This window comes from Macrobrachium nipponense, chromosome 31 (assembly GCF_015104395.2).
Source record: "Macrobrachium nipponense isolate FS-2020 chromosome 31, ASM1510439v2, whole genome shotgun sequence".
Taxonomy (NCBI): Eukaryota; Metazoa; Arthropoda; class Malacostraca; order Decapoda; family Palaemonidae; genus Macrobrachium; species Macrobrachium nipponense.
In genome coordinates this window covers 28,135,712-28,152,022 of record NC_061093.1, presented here as the reverse complement: position 1 = coordinate 28,152,022, position 16,311 = coordinate 28,135,712, and the positions used below count along the sequence as shown (strand labels likewise).

At 46.9% G+C, this 16,311-nt stretch overlaps 1 protein-coding gene across 2 annotated transcripts in view; it reads right to left on the bottom strand.

The window, feature by feature from the left end:
• Positions 1-13,519, bottom strand: part of LOC135206735 (peptidyl-prolyl cis-trans isomerase NIMA-interacting 4-like) — a 101,930-nt gene extending 88,411 nt beyond the window's left edge. The window contains exon 1 of one of the 2 annotated variants that reach the window (XM_064238208.1): positions 13,253-13,519. In XM_064238208.1, the coding sequence (XP_064094278.1) occupies positions 13,253-13,387 (135 nt within the window). In that variant the 5' untranslated portion in view covers positions 13,388-13,519. The remainder of the gene's footprint in view (positions 1-13,252) is intronic. The other variant, XM_064238207.1, reaches the window with a different exon arrangement.
• Positions 13,520-16,311: the final 2,792 nt, after the last annotated feature.

Genomic DNA, 16,311 nt, shown 5'->3' with positions numbered 1-16,311 from the left:
ATCGAGACGGGCCCAGGAAAGGATTCTAGGCTCCTTACAGTTTGTAGCAGTGACCCAACCGGTACTGAAAGCCAGACTAAAAGACTTCAACAGAATTTGGAGAAGTCGAGCCAATATAGGCTTAAGAGACAAGCTATCAAGAATTCCCCAGCTCTTACGCAAGAGTCTAAAACCTTGGTCTACAGCCAAGAGTTTAGCAAAGACAGTACCACTTCAGTATCCGCAACCGGATCTGGTGTCATACAGACGCATCCCAAAGCGGATGGGGAGGCCATTCCCCTACTCAAAAGTTTCAGGGAAAATGGTCCAAGACCTTCCAAAGATTCCATATAAATGTGTTAGAAGCTATGGGCAGTTTTTCCCTACTCTCAAAAGGATGAATCCAAAGAAAGGAATACATATCAGGTTAGTCCTCGACAGTGCAGTAATTGTTCACTGCATCAACAGAAGGGGCTCCAAGTCCAAGTTCGTAAATCATGTGATGATTGCGATCTTCTCTCGAGCACAGAAACTTCGCTGGCACCTATCAGCCACACTCTAGCAGGGACGCAGAGAATGTAGTGGCAGATGCTCTGTCAAGGACATCCCCATTGGAGTCGGAATGAACACTAGACGCACAGTCGTTTCAATGGGTGTCCAAGCAGGTCCCGGGTCTTCAAGTGGACCTTTTTGCCACGGAGTCAAATCATCATCTTCGATGCTATGTGGCTCCCAACCTGGACCCTCTGGCCTTTGCCACAGACGCATTGTCTCTGGATTGGAATCTTTGGAAGAAAATTTACTTATTTCCACCGGTCAATCTCCTGATGGAAGTCCTTCACAAGCTCAGGACATATCGAGGGAAAGTAGCCTTGATAACCCCCTGGTGGCCGAAAAAGAGCAACTGGTTCCCTCTAATACTTGAATTGAAGCTCCGTCCCAGACGGATCCCCAATCCAATCCAATACTGTCACAAATAGTACAAACCAAGAAAGTATACGCTTCCTCAAACAGTCTACAAGCCCTAACTTTATGGACTTTATGAAGCTGGCAGCTCTTCATGATTCTGGTATTGATCCGGAAAATATTACTTTGTCCTGGAATCTGATAAAAGAGATTTCTACTCTTAGACAGTATGACTCTGCTCTTAAGAAGTTGGTTAAATTTGTGAAAGAAAAGGAAGTGCAGGTTATGACAACAAATCTAGCAATTTCATTTTTTAAAGAATTGTTTGATCAAGGCTTAGCTCCTGGTACTATTACGACTATGAACATCTGCCCTTAAAAAGATTTTCCTGGTAGGGTTTGGGATAGATTTAACTAGTTCCTATTTCTCCTCTATCCCTAGAGCTTGCGCAAGGCTGAGACCTATACATAGGCCTCAGTCTGTTTCCTGGTCTCTAAATGAAGTTTTGAGCCTGGCTTCCAGTATTGATAATGAAATCCATGTCAGTATTTTTAACCCTACTTAGGAAAACTCTATTTTATTAAGTTTAGCCTCAGGAGCAAGAATTTCTGAACTGTCGGCCTTGTCTAGAGATCCAGGCCATATAGATTTCCAACCTAATGGTAAGGTTTTACTTTCACCAGACAAAACCTCCTTTTTTATTTCCCACTTGCCTGCCTCACCTAGTTGTTCAACCCTGCTTTCCTCTCCTCAGGCCTTCAACAGGCACGGGTGGGGCGGATTGTATTAGCTTGTTTTAAGAGATCCTTTAGTACCAAGTACTGCCTGTTTATTGTTATAATTTTGTATTACCTTTAGACTTTACAGGTGTGAACTCCTGTAGCTGTACATAAATTCGTTTATTGAATTCTCTCATTTTGTTAAAGCTTTGAGAAAGGTCTTTTTGTTAACAATACAAGTTTTTTGTATATTGGGGTTTATATATATTAAAATTCTTTTTTTATATTTAATTTGTTTAGTTCTCCTTCCTTGTTACAGTATTTTCTTTATTTTCAGCTTGCCCCATTTCTCTGGTACAATTTCACCCGGTGACACGGCTTGAGCCCAAAAAAGGGATTTTTGACGGAGGAAAAATCAATTTTTTGGGTGAGGAGCCGTGTCGCCCGTTGAACCCACCCTTTTTTTCAGTAATATCTTGATCTCCCACCCGGTGGTGCGTACAAGCTGAGGGTTGCTAACTCTAGATGTTGTAGATGGCGCTCGGGAGGAGGGTGTTGGTTGCGGGGAGGCGGCCTGTATAACGGCACCTCATATGTTGGGGATGTTGACGAGGATCTTTCTGTGGGGTTGAAGGAAACGTGGCTGTATTACTCGCCCTGGTTTATACACGACATTTTTATTTTACAAAAGTGCTCGCCTGAGGGTATTAACCTCAGTCAGTCCCTTTGGTTATTCTCTAGTATATTTAGCATTAGTTTTTTTATATATTAGAAATGGCTAACGAAGACATTTCACCGGGCGACACGGCTCCGTCACCCAAAAATAGATTTTTCCTCCGTCAATATCCCTTAAATATCAAGTGATTAAGGCCTGGCCAGCGCAATGACGATGGATCGTCCGCGGTTGCTTACCCTATTTAAATAATTATCTAGTGCACACTTCTTCTTTCTACCATAAAATCGTCAGTTTCCTTGGATCCCAGACGGGCGTCGTCATTGTTGATGATTGCTGTGAAGAAAGTGCCCCAGCGTATGGGTACAAGTGGTGTGCGGATTTAGCACATGGAAATGACAATTTGTCCAAAATTGCATTTTTCCTAACTATACAAACCTGAGGTCCTTTTACAATAGGAAGGTACTAGCGGCAGCTGGATAGGTCGTAAGCTTCGAACAAGGGGTTCGGTAGTTAACTGCTTGTCCGACAGGCGCGCGGCGCGCGACTGGGAGGTAAACAAATCACTTTTGCTTTTGGCCCAAGCAAAACTGCAGAGTGAGGGGTGGCATGAGGTGGGGCTATGTGTAAAAGGACCTCAGGTTTGTATAGTTAGGAAAAATGCAATTTTGGACAAATTGTCATTTGTTCCGACACGGCATACAAAACTTCGGTCCTTTTACAATAGGAAGACTCTTCTTGGTGGGAGGAATCTGAGTCTTTTGTGAACAGACTGGTGTTCGCCCAACCTTGGAAGTCTCCCTGGTCGTAAGAGCGAGGGAGGGATCCAAGCCTCTGTCCATTGATCGGGTGTGCACCGCAGGATCAATGGTCAGACCTCTGGACCGAGTACTAAGAGAGAGGCAAGCGTATCTCTTCGTACCAGCAATGTAAGAACTTGTTCCTGTACAGGAGCAAATATAAAGTCATGGGTTTGACTCTTGTAGGCATCCACTTCCCCCCCCTTGTAGGAGGAAGTGGTGGATATTCTGCTCCTATCCCTAGTGAAAGGGATAGGATGGGGCTCTGTCATATAGCTCACCTGCATCTCGTCCTCATCAGCGTAGTGACGACCGTGGCCCTCTGCCCACAGGTAGAGGAGGAGGAAAAAAGATGGCGAGAGGAGCCAGTCACTCACTCACTCACACATCCATCCACACAGTCACACCAGGACTCGATGCTGTTTCAGCCTGCGAGGGTCGGTGGGTTAGCTACACAACTTGTTGAGCAGCCACCACGGGTCCCAAGGAAAAGGTATCCAAGGACCTGTGGGCAATATCCCGAAGGTAGAAGGACGTAAAGGTAGTCTGGTTAGACCAGACCCCTGCCTTCAGGACCTGCGCCACGGAGAAGTTCTTACGAAACGCCAACGAGGGGCCAATACTTCTGACTTCGTGAGCTCTCGGACGGGACGTACGGATGTCCCCGTCACTACCATCAGCCTCATACGCCCTCCTGATGACCTCACGCAGCCAGAATGAAAGAGTGTTCTTGGATACTTCTTTCTTGGTTACCCCGGTGCTAACGAAGAGGCGTCGACACTCAGGCCTGAGGTGTCGAGTTTTCTTCAGATAGCGCCGTAGCGCCCCTGACAGGACAAAGCAGCATCTCATCCGCATCATTATCGGTGAAGTCCATTAGGGAGGGGAATCGTGAAGGACTCGAACCTGTCGTCAGGGACCGACGGTTTCTGAGTCTTCGCAACGAAGTTCGGGACGAAATCGAGCGTCACAGATCCCCATCCCCTGGAGTGTCGTACATCATAGCAAAGACCATGAAGTTCCCCTACTCTCTTCGCCGATGCCAGGGCCAGCAAGAAGAGGGTCTTGAGGGTCAGATCCCTGTCTGACGACTCTCGGAGTGGCTCGAACGGCGTTCGAGTCAAACTCCTAAGGACGAGAGTCACATCCCACGCAGGGGGCCTGAGTTCCCTAGGTGGGCAAGACCTTTCGAAGCTCCTCATAAGCAAGGAGATCTCGAACGAGTTCGAGATGTCCAATCCCCATCAGTTTCAGGACGAGAGACCAGGGCGGCTCTGTATCCATTGACTGTGGGGACTGAGAGGAGCTTCTCTCGGCGAAGAAAAACGAGGAAATCCGCTACCTGCTGAAGAGTGGCTCTGAGAGGAGATAGACCCCATCTACGACACCAACCACAGAAGACGGCCCACTTCCCCTGGTACACAGCTGCAGAGGACGACGGACGTTTCCAGCCATCTCTGTTGCTGCGCTACGAGAAAAGCCTCTCGTTCGCAAGAGATGGTGGATAACAGCCAGCCGTGAAGACGTAGGGGGACTGGACTGCTCGGTGGTAGCCGCTAGAACGTGTGGGTCTGGGCGAGAAGGTTGTGCCAAGGGGGAATCTCTCTCGGTTCTCCTGCGAGAAGAGCCAGCGAGGTCCGGATACCAAATGGCCTGTGGCCATTTGGGAGCCACCAGGATCATCCTGAGATTCGGGGTGTACCAGTGCTCGACTGATCACCTTGCGAATCAGGCTGAACGGGGGAAAGGCATAGACGAAGAGGTTGTCCCACGGGTGTTGAAGAGCGTCCTCCTGCAGCTGCCCTATGGGGTCGGCACTGGCCAGAGAAGAACACCTGGAGCTTCCTGTTGTGCCGGGTGGCGAACAGATCCACGACTGGTTGCCCCCACAGGTCGAAGAGCCTTTCCGCCACGTCCTGGTGTAGAGACCACTCGGTCCCTATCACCTGATCCCGGACGGCTGAGCGTGTCTGCTCTACATTCCTCTTCCCTGGAATGTAGCGTGCCGACAGCTCTATTGAGTGTGCCTCGGCCCACTCGTGCACCTGCCGAGTCAACTGGTACAACGGGAGAGAACACTAGGCCCCCTGTTTGTTGACGTAGGCCACTACCGTGGTGTTGTCGCACATCAACACCACTGAGTGTCCCATCAAATGGTCCTGGAACTCTTGGAGAGCGAGGAACGCTGCCTTGAGTTCCAGTACATTGATGTGAAGGTGCTTGTCGTTCTCGTCCCACACTCCTGAAGTCAGCAACTCCTCCAGGTGTGCGCCCCATGCCCTCGGTCGATGCGTCTGAGAACAGCTGCATGGTCCCGGGGGGGGAGTGCGCAGAGGCACTCCTCTTAAGAGTTCCTGTCGTCCAGCCACCAGGCTAGGTCCTGCCTCACCTCCGGTGCAGTGACACTGGAAAGCTTGGGGGATCCGTCGCCTGTGACCAACTCTCCTTTAGTCTCCACTGAAGAGACGCAGGTGAAGACGCCCGTGAGGGACTAACTTCTCGAGTGACAACAGGGTGTCCGATCACGACTTGCCATCGCTGAGCTACCTGTTCCTGCCGAGACAGGAACTGGTTGGCTGCCTCCCTGAATCTGCTGATCCGCGAGTCTGCGGGGAAGACTCGCCCTGCTACCGTGTCGATCAGCATACCCAGGTACTTCATCCTCTGCTTGGGCTCGAGATCGGACTTTTCGAAGTTCACAACGATCCCCAGATCGCGACAGAACTCGAGCAGCTGATCCCTGTCCTGTAGCAACTGCGAGCGGGAGCTCACCAGGACTAACCAATCGTCGAGATACTCATCAGACGTATACCCGTGCGAATGGGCCCAAGCAGACACCAGAGTGAACACTCGCATGTGAACACCTGTGGGGCGGTTGAGAGACCGAAGCAAAGTGCCCTGAACTGGTACACCGTCCCGTCGAGGATGAAGCGGAGGTACTTTCTGGAGGACTGATGAATGGGTATTTGGAAATACGCATCATTCAAGTCCACTGATAGCATGAAATCGTTCTCCTGATGGAGTCGAGCACTGAACGTGCCGTCTCCATCGTGAACCGGGTCTGGCGAAACAAACCGGTCAGAGGAGAGAGATCTATCACCGGGCGCCAGCCTCCGTAGACTTTTCCACAGGAAGAGTCGACTGTAAAAGCCTGGTGACTGATCCGTGACGATTTCTACAGCTCTCTTGCTCAGCATGGTCTTGATTCTCCTGTCTCAATGCTACGTCCTTCGATGACCCTGGAACGTACGACTGCTGTTGGACCGGGTTGGAGGTGAGGGGTGGCCGAGATTCGAAGGGTAATAGATATCCCTCCCGAAGGACATCTACAATCAGGTCTCGGCGCCTGTAGCGCTGCCAAGTTGCCCAATGGCTGGCCAGGCACCCCCCCCCACTTCCGGCAGCAGGTGAGGGGGAACGCCGTCCCTAGCGTTTCCCCCCTTTCTTCGACTTCTTCCAGAGCCTCCACGGGAGGAGGAGGGCTGGGAGGAGGGATGGTTACGGCTCCCCTTGGTAGAAGTCGAAGAAGACAGAGTCTTTCCCCGGGGGGGGCTTCGACGCAGCTACCGTCTTAGCCACCGAGGAAGCGCTAGCCGAGCTCTTAGACTTGGCCGCAGTCCGAGCTGCCAGAAGCCTTCGAGACTGCCTGGTGAACCAGAACGGTCACTGTCGTCAGTGCGCCGTCTGTCCACCGCAGCGTCCACCATCTCTCCTGGGAAGAGAGATGTGGAACTCCGTAAAGGTCCGTTGCGAAGACCCAACGCCGCTTCACGCCCGGCCGCCCTGGAAACCCGAGTAAGGACAGCGTCCCTTCGTCGGAGAACCAGGTTGGCCCACAGGTTCACCGTCTGGTGGGCAAGGAAGGAGATGGCTCTTCCTCCAGACTGGCAAAGTCTCTAAAGGGGCCGAGTCATCTTCGGGAGAAATTCCCCCGGCCCGGAGTTGGCTGGCGACCTTAGATACTGTGAGGGACCACAGATCATAGCCAGGAGACGGCCTGGGAAAGCTGCCATGGGCAGTAGATTCCAGGGTGCCGAGTGCCTTCTTGCTGCGAGAACCATAGGTTCTCGGACAGGAGCTGCTGCAGAGACACACCCGGAATCAGCCTGGCTAACTCCGGGTTCACCTGTTTGGGCGGCATCGGATCCTCGGATGGCACGTAAAAACGCCCGCTGTCGCAGCAGAGGAGGTGGAAGCAGCTTGCTCGACCTGCCAGACTTGAGAGAACCGTCTTGTCCGGAGACAAGCGATTCTACCTGGTCCAGCACTGAGTCTGCAAGCTCGGAAACGTGGCAAACCCACCGTCGGTCTGGGTTCCCTCTTCGGGCCCCAGAACGACTCGAGCCGGGACGTGGGCTCGGATGGTGGGAGCGGCGATCCTTCCCCGAGGTCGTTGTGCTGACGAATCAGCGCAATAAACCTCATCAAAGTTCCTCTGGATCTCAGGAGTGACTGCGTCCTGCGGAGTCGGACCATCCAGTCCCTCAAACAGGAGCATCTCCCGAGACCCTCCTCCCTCGAGGGGAGGAACAGCGACAGACCCCTCTCGGTCTCCTCCAACCACCTGTGCGTACGACCTGGCTGGTCCGAGAACCGTGCCTGGTACGTATGACGACGTGGTGGGATCCTGAGGGGCGCACCCCTCACGATCACTCCTCAATACCTCGCCCCTCCCGGTGTAACCCGAGGAGGTTGAAGGTATGGGAGAGGCAGACCTGACGCTCCCTCTCGCTCGCTGGCAGAACAGTGGGCTTGGAAGACTGCAGGCGATCGTCAACCCGCGGGTGGCGATCGAGCTGCAGGCCTAGTCGAGCCGTCTCGCTGTGGAGAACGGCTGGACTGAGAACAGCGGCCCCGGTCTCGTGTGTCCAAGAGGAGCTGGTGCTGCGGTCGACGTACCCGATCGCTCTCTGTGAGAGTGACGGTCAGGCGACCGGCGAGCTCCACTGTCACGGTGAGACCGGTGCGTATCCTCACGGCGCGTCACGTCGCTGGTGTTTTCAGTCAGTGGCTGGTGCCGGCGAACGGGGGGGAGGGGAACCTCTTCCCAGCCTCAGCCCGTGGTCCGGTCATGGACCGTCACGTCCGCCCGGGTGGCCAGCTGCTCGCCGCGAGAGCGAGAGCTGGTCTGGTGAGAGTCAGCGTGAGGGCGGCTGTCACCAGTCTTCCGCTCCGTGCCGTGAACCTGACGCTGAGCTGGCTCAGAGGTCTGGTTCCTAGCTGCACGGTCGCTGTTAGGCGACCGTACACTCGGTAACTCTCGCGAACGAGAGGGCCGAGACGGATCCTGCTGCCGTGGCCGAACCACTAACAGCAGGTGAGGAAGTGCCGGTGTTAGCCGGCACTCCTCTGGTCCCCGTAGTCTTCTTCCTTGCGGAAGAAGAGACGGGTCCTGCTCCCGAAGGAGCAGGGTGACCAGCGGAAGAAGAACCCCCCGTCTCACCAGAGCGAGACGGGCCCTTAGAAGTTCCCGAAGGAGACTTCTTAGGGGGGGGGGGAGGCGACCTTCTTCTTCTTAGGCGGGGGAGCCTTAGAAGAAGAAGGGGAAGAGGCGGCAGACGACGACGACGACGAAGAAGACGATGAAGACGACGACGACACCTTCCTCCTCTTCTTCTTCTTCTTCGTCAACCTCCTCAGGACCGATGTCAGATCTGTCATCCAGAGCGGAGCCGGGGCTGCTGTTGCCGAAGCAACAGGGCCCGGACGCACCTGTCCTCGAACAGATTCCAGCAAATCGGGAGCAGCGGAGCCAGGAACAGGAACAACGTCAGCAGGTGCAGGCATCACAGGAACAGCAGTAGAGACGGCAGGAGCAGGTACAGGAACGGCAGCAGTGGTCATCAACGTCACGTCCGTGAACAGCGGCTGGGCAGGTACGGCAGGCTGTGCAGGCGGTCCAGTTGGACGGACCAGCGGCACAGACATCCTTGGTACTGGTGGGAGGTCCAGGGGCGAGCTCTTCGGGCACACGAAGTCCGGTCGCGGCAGCACTGCAAACACCCAGGTGGCGGCATCACACTCCCCCGTGGTACGGCGACTGGCCCCTGCACCGATGTAGTTGGTGTTACAGAGACCGCGTGCGGGGTGTACACCAGGTGAGGAGGTGAAGCGTAGCCAGGTGTTGTAAGGGTCGTGGTGGTGGTCGTAACCGTCGCATGCGTGACCGCCACGGAGCCAGCGAGATGGTAGAGCAGCCCCTGGACACTCGGCACGCCCTGCAGCCCCAACGATGCCCACACCTGTCCGAGGTCGTCCTTCGCGGCAACCGCACCTGAGGAAGCAAAAGTCGGGTGATTAGCAGGATCCTCTACCCGCTCGCGCGAAGACGAACGGATAGAGGACCCAGAGTACAACTCGACGTCAGGGTATCTAGCGCCCTCCTCCACACTCGACAAGTCGGGTGAGGAGAAGGACCTAGAAACCCCCCCCGAAGGGGAAGGCGCCAAACGTGGGAGCTGAGCGGGCGGCAGGAAAGAAGACGAAGTGTCCGTAACCAAAGGAGTCGCGGGAGAGCTTTCCGACGACTCCTTTGCAGGCCTTCGCTTCTTCCTGCCCTCATACAAAGTCCAACTGCGCCTACGACCAAGTTATTACACACTTCACAGGGCTCGGCTCGGGTGCATTCGCGCCCCCGACACCGAGCGCACAAAATATGTGGGTCAATTTCCGGGAATGAGCGGAACTTTCCGCAATTTTGCGCCCTTCGGTACCCGGGGGCATAGTCTCCGTGGGGTAGCGAGGCGAGGAGATTCCATGATTGACCAAAATATCACAATTAAATGAATAAAGAGAAATGATTGTACTTACAATGATTCTTTCATACACAAACACAACCATATACTCAAGGAAAGCAACGACGAGAAGCGGGCAGAGAGCGTCGAACACACACGTCTACTCGCTGTGAGGCCGAAAGCAAAAGTGATTTGTTTACCTCCCAGTCGCGCGCGCGCGCCTGTCGGACAAGCAGTTAACTACCGAACCCCTTGTTCGAAAGCTTACGACCTATCCAGCTGCCGCTAGTACCTTCCTATTGTAAAAGGACCGAAGGTTTGTATGCCGTGTCGGAACAATGGAAAGTTTATTGACACAAGTGCCTCCACAAACATCGAGATGGTGTCAATCTTCTACATTTTAGTGTTTTAAGTAAAAATTTTGAAAGTGTCATGGAGGAATGTTTATTTGCGCTGGTGCATGGCTAGACTTGCATTAACCTCTGTTTAAACTTAAAATATGACCTTAATTTCTAACTTTAGAGAAAATACTTCGAAAGGGTAGTAGATCTACCCTTTTGCGGAGGGTGGATCCACAACGCGGTCAAAACTGGATCAGGCTAGTCCCAGGTCGGTTTGTTTCCCCACTAGCTAATCTTCACTTTTACCCTAACTAGGTAGGTAGTGTTAGGTAGCCTAATCGTTCTTTAGCCTCTGCCTAAATGTACTTTTAAAAGTAGCAAATCTAATTCATGGACTGAAAACTCAAACCAAAATTAGGTAGGGGGAAACACCAGCGACTACCAACCCTTATCACGGTGGACAGGTCTTATTCACTCGATATTTACATGGTGAAACAAGAATACAATTACAACTCCAAGCACACCATTCAAAAGATTGAAGTTTCGTCAAACATAATGTGATATATGAAAGCCCCATACGAACTAAAATAAGCATGTGATTCTCTTCGTAAAATATGTTTTCAAGGCAGTTTTGAAATCCAATATGGCGGCTACCGTGTGGATGTACAGGTTCTGATCAGTGACGACAACCATCTTTCCCAGCACTCATTTGAACAATGTTAGCGTATATATGTAACGTTTATTGATCTTACTCAAGATTGCAGTTGTAATCAGCACAATAAAACAACATTTTGTTGCCTATATTACTGAAAGTATGAAACTTTTTATTCCCAGGGTCATGGTTTGAACTGAATTCATTTTTACCTTGTAATCGGTGGTTTTTATCCTTACTGCCATCACAACTGAAAACTCCACAGTGCTTATTTGATTGTTATATACACATTTGGTCTTAATTCACTCCACATTGCACTTTAAACAAGTTACTGTTCCTGGTTCTTAAGCGCGCGCGCCATAACACAGTTACGAGCAGCAGACGACAAAACTGCAAAGTTTTATTCCCTAAATTGTTTACTTTACTTGTTATTTAGTTCAACTTTACTTTGTTATTTAAAAATTTTAATTTAATTCATGTATATTATCCCTTTTTTGCAACCAAATTACCCCAAAAAATTACAGATATTTCTAAAGGAGATACAATCCAATGTTTCTAACGTTTCCGTACATCTGGCTGCCGAAAACCATAGAGGAACGACTACGGATAAGTGGATTATATATTTTTTTTTGCTTTTTTGTTTTTGCTAGCACTTTTCATTGATTTCAGTCTATATTAGTATTTTGAATTTCTTTAATAACCCCGAATGCCAGAAATAAATGTAACCTTTAATGTGTGCATGCTAAGAATGTCAAAATCATCATTGCCACATTAGTGGAGGCTTTACACATACGCCGATCCATTATTATAAACTGTTTCCATGAATTCTAGTTGTCATAGTAATGCAATAATGATAAAATTGCTTTAATATTTAGGTATATATACTTCCAATACATAGCCTAATTTCACCAATTTCAACGTTTTATGTGTAGTCTTATACACAGTTTGGAGGGTCAACACATACCGAATGGCAACAGAGAGAGAGAGAGAAAGGAAGGTGAAGGAACGAAGAAGGAAAGGGGTGGCGGTGGAGGGGGGGAGAGGGTAGGTAGAGCTTTTTACGCGTGTTCGTATCCATTTCTGCATAATGGAGTTTTTGTCTCTTGGTACAAGGACAAGTGTCGTTATTCTTTACGATTAGTGATTCACGATACCCTTATAAATTACGGCACTGGGTGTAATGCACTATAGCAAAATCTCGTTCTGATACGAGTGTTCGTTACAGAAATAGGTATTGCCCAAAAACGTGCTTGCACTGTCGCTGAAACCCATAGTAGGTATGCTGCTTAGTTGTCAATCAAGTCTTTTGTGATAAAGTATTTTTTACAAGCTAGCTATTGAATAAATTTGTATTTTTCTCAATCAAAACATATGCTCCTCAATGCTAACTTTCCTCTTTTAACGACTTTCTGGTCATTGCAAATTCGGCCCCATAATTTCTTATGGTGCGAAAACAGAGGCCCAGGGACCGAAAACGATTGCTCAAACTACGGCGATAATCCGGCAGTAAAACATCTTCATATATCCAAAAAGTAAATAATAAAGATATATATGCGCATTAAGATTATAACATCTTCATATATCCAAAAAGTAAATAATAAAGATATATATGCGCATTAAAATTATAACAATTAGGCTACATGAATAGCTGATAATCTGCATGAATAACTGGTAAACTGTTCTGCAAGAAAGTTGAGTAATGCAATTATTTACAATAGGTACGAAAGCCAAGATGTCGAGACGTCATAATACAGGACTTAAACGAACGTTCTAATTCCAAAAAATAATTACTTAAATTTGAGTAAGAATCGAGTTACTTTTTCAATAACGAATATTTTCAAATTAATCATCTCAATAAATATAAAATATTGATGTTTTATTATTTATTTAAAAAATGATCTGAGTGCACGCTCGTCTTCTTCTACCAAAACAGTTGTTTACTAACAAACAAGCCAGTTAGGGACCGTGTTCGATTGTTGTGATGAAAGTGCCCCAGCGTCTTGTGGGTGCAAGAGGTGTGCGGATTTATCGCAGGAAATGGGAAGTTTATTGACAAAAGCGACTCCGTAAACATCGAGATGGCATCAATCTTCTAAATATTTCGAGTTGTAAGTAAAAATGTTGAACACGTTTTGGTGAGATTTGGACTGCCTTGTACCGCCATTTCACTACCCTCTGTTTAAATCTTAAAATTTGGCCTTAATTTCTAACTTTGGAGAAAATACTTACTTCGAAATGAGAGTAGATGTCTTTAGCTCCCTTTCTCACCAACAACAAGTCACGACAGATGCCCATCTCCGATGTCAGGACGCGTTATAATGTACTTTTTTAGGGGTTGTACACGTTGATCGTACATGGTCCACCCCTGTAACATGAGGTTTTTTTACCCTAGCCTAATTACGCCTTCAATCCCGATTTCCCCAAAAATATATAAAACGTTCGTCTCACCTTCACTGCAGTTCCTCCTTTCTTTTCCTTGCCGCCTCCACCACTTGCTTCGCCTTTTTCAGCTTTTGCCCCACCTTTTTCAGCTTTTGCTCCACCTTTAGCTCCCCCGCCTCCTCCTTTTTTCCCACCACCCATCTCAAAATATCTTCTTAGGTATAAATTCAGTCGCAAAATACTAAATTTTCCAAAGGACTTCAAGACACGCTGTATTTCAAAATTCCTTGACTCACGTCACATTAATACGACTGACTGAAATTTACAGAATCCAGATGCCCGGTAGTAGTAAGTGTTAAGCGTCACCTTTGTAACAGCTCCTTGCTTTGAGTTAGTCGTGTTTGCTATTTATTTAGGTAATGCAACACATTTGCTACCTCGCTGGCAGTTTCTTCCTTTCAGAAGCAGTCGTAAGGTACTTCATGTATTTAAACAAATTAATGTGATTTATGATATTTTGTTTGTTTGTATGGCGTTTTTACGTTGCATGGAACCAGTGGTTATTCAGCAACGGGACTAACGGCTTTACGTGACTTCCGAACCACGTCGAGAGTGAACTTCTATCACCAGAAATACACATCTCTCACTCCGAGAATCGAACCCGCGACCACCGAGGTGAGAAGCAAACACCAAACCCACCAGTGACTATATTTATTAATTAGAACACGACCCTCAGTTGTTAACTGCCGCTTTGTTGTAATTTGGCAATAAAACCTAAACCTAGTCTGAATTTGTCTGCAGCAATAAAACTAAATCCTTTGACTGTTTTGTAAAGTTCGTTTATTGTATACTAGTAAAACAAATAGGTGCTAAATTTTCCTGCTTATTATTATTATGATAATATATTCATCTAATTTTTTAAAAGTAAGCTGGCCTCTGGCTGATGCGATTGCTGCTCCTACAATGATGAACCGTCCTTAAGAGTAAAATTGGACCAAAGACAATACACGAAAGATGGGAAACTGACTATTAATACCATTAAAAATAACATCATCCAACCCGTCAGAATACGCGCCATCTATTGATCATGCCCTCAACTAAAACTCGGCTGTGGCGTAGCGCGGCTTTTTTTAAATGTTAAAATTTATTCTTACGCGGCAATAAACTTCTCTTTATAAATTATTGAATACTAAATCGATTAATATTGCTTTTTAACATGATTATAGGGCTCTATCATAGCTTATGACTTATATACTAGGCATTTCTGAATCATTAAATAAAATCCTTCAGTTAATGTAACATTAATTGCTAAGTATCTTTATCTAAAATTGAGAGGGCAGTTAGAATGAAACAAACTTATTCTCATATTATCTTATTATTGCACAAATATAGTATACAGTAATTATTTTCCTTTTTTGGGCTTGTGCTTATGATTGTATACGGTACATAAAACAATACATATGTGTCAGACAAATCTAAGAACCTAGAGGAATGACTACAGTTTATTATATTTTATGATTATTTATTAAGCTCTTGATCATGTCAAAACCTATTTATAACAATTTATTAAAATCTCATATCCCAATTGTGGGAGTTCTCAAAAATGCATATTCAATTGGCACCCTTTATGAAGGTAATGTAACCAACACTTCTGCCTGGTATTTTCTAGTAAAATGCCATTTCTGCAAGAAGCATGCACATTCCTAAAAAAATTTGAAACAATTATTCTAATTGACTTGAACCATGTTTCTTTTTGCATCATGTACAGTACAAGCAAATATCATAGGTTTTCACAACTTGTTTTGCCAATTTATTACTACTGTATTACTGCGTACATTTGCTGCCAAATGGTAAATTTACTTTGGAATACTATGTGGGGTGTTGGTACCAATTACAAGATTATATTTCAAAAATTGAACAATTATGAGCATATAATGCAGAAACATAGATGAAACGGTAAGAATGGATCTTGTGGGAGCAGATATGCTGGTTTGAATGTATTTTTATTTTTATTTTATTTTGAATGCTTTTATTCATACATATAGGAAAATTCAATCATAGATTAAAAGGTTAGTGAACTTGAAATTAAAGTAAAACACTCTAACTTAACTAACCTACTCATGCTCTCCCATTTGAATGCTCCCACAAGATCCATCCTTCCTGATGAAACAACTTTGGTTTGCTAAATAGTTTATTAATGAAAAATTAAGGTAAACATTTATAACTGCAACCCAAGGGTAAGCTGCTGAGAATATAACATAACTACAGTATATATACAGTATATCAAAGTTGCTGTGAGTAGCCTATCTGGAAAAGGCATGGAGACCCAATATTCACGAATTGTATGACAGTGATAGGAATTGGTATGTTTATTTCATATTTCTAGAGATTTTCAAGATATGCAAATATAACTTTAAGGTATTTATTTGAAATACAATTGACGCCTCTAAATGACAAGAAAATATAGTTTTCCTAGTTGATTTTGATATGTTTTGCAAGATAGCTTCATTTCCACTGCAAATTACTGTTGACATGGTTAGGTAACTGTTGGCATGGTTATGGTGCTGCTGATATGGTTAGGTTTACTGTTGACATGATTAGGCTACTGATGTACACTACCAGGAAGGTTGGGTTGGTTGTTGGGGTTTCAAATGGCAAGAATATTTTTGATATTTTTTTCTAGTCGAAAATCACATATGTATAAATATATTTTCTTTCCGCTTCGAGGCGTCCACCGTATTGTAAATATTTTCCAATATTTATTTCGGAATAACACTGCACCGACATTCAATTTTGCTTTGGTCTATTTTATTTCTTCATTTTCTCTAAAAGTCATCATGTACTTTGTAACAGATGTAATGATTTTATTACCTTTCTTTATTCTGAGGAAAAGCATGACAAATCAGATGGGGAAAATCATTTTTCGTCCTATTGCAAACCACACACGGGTGATGATGGCTACGCCCACTCATGATTGAAATTGAATGCCCCGCTTTGTGAAAAAGTAAACAAACACGATGGATTGTCTTTGTACAAACAGACGATGTAGGCAGATGCAATGCTACCGCCATCTTCATTTCATGCCAGGTACTAAATTTTATGCGGCCGATGGGGCTGTGGCTTGA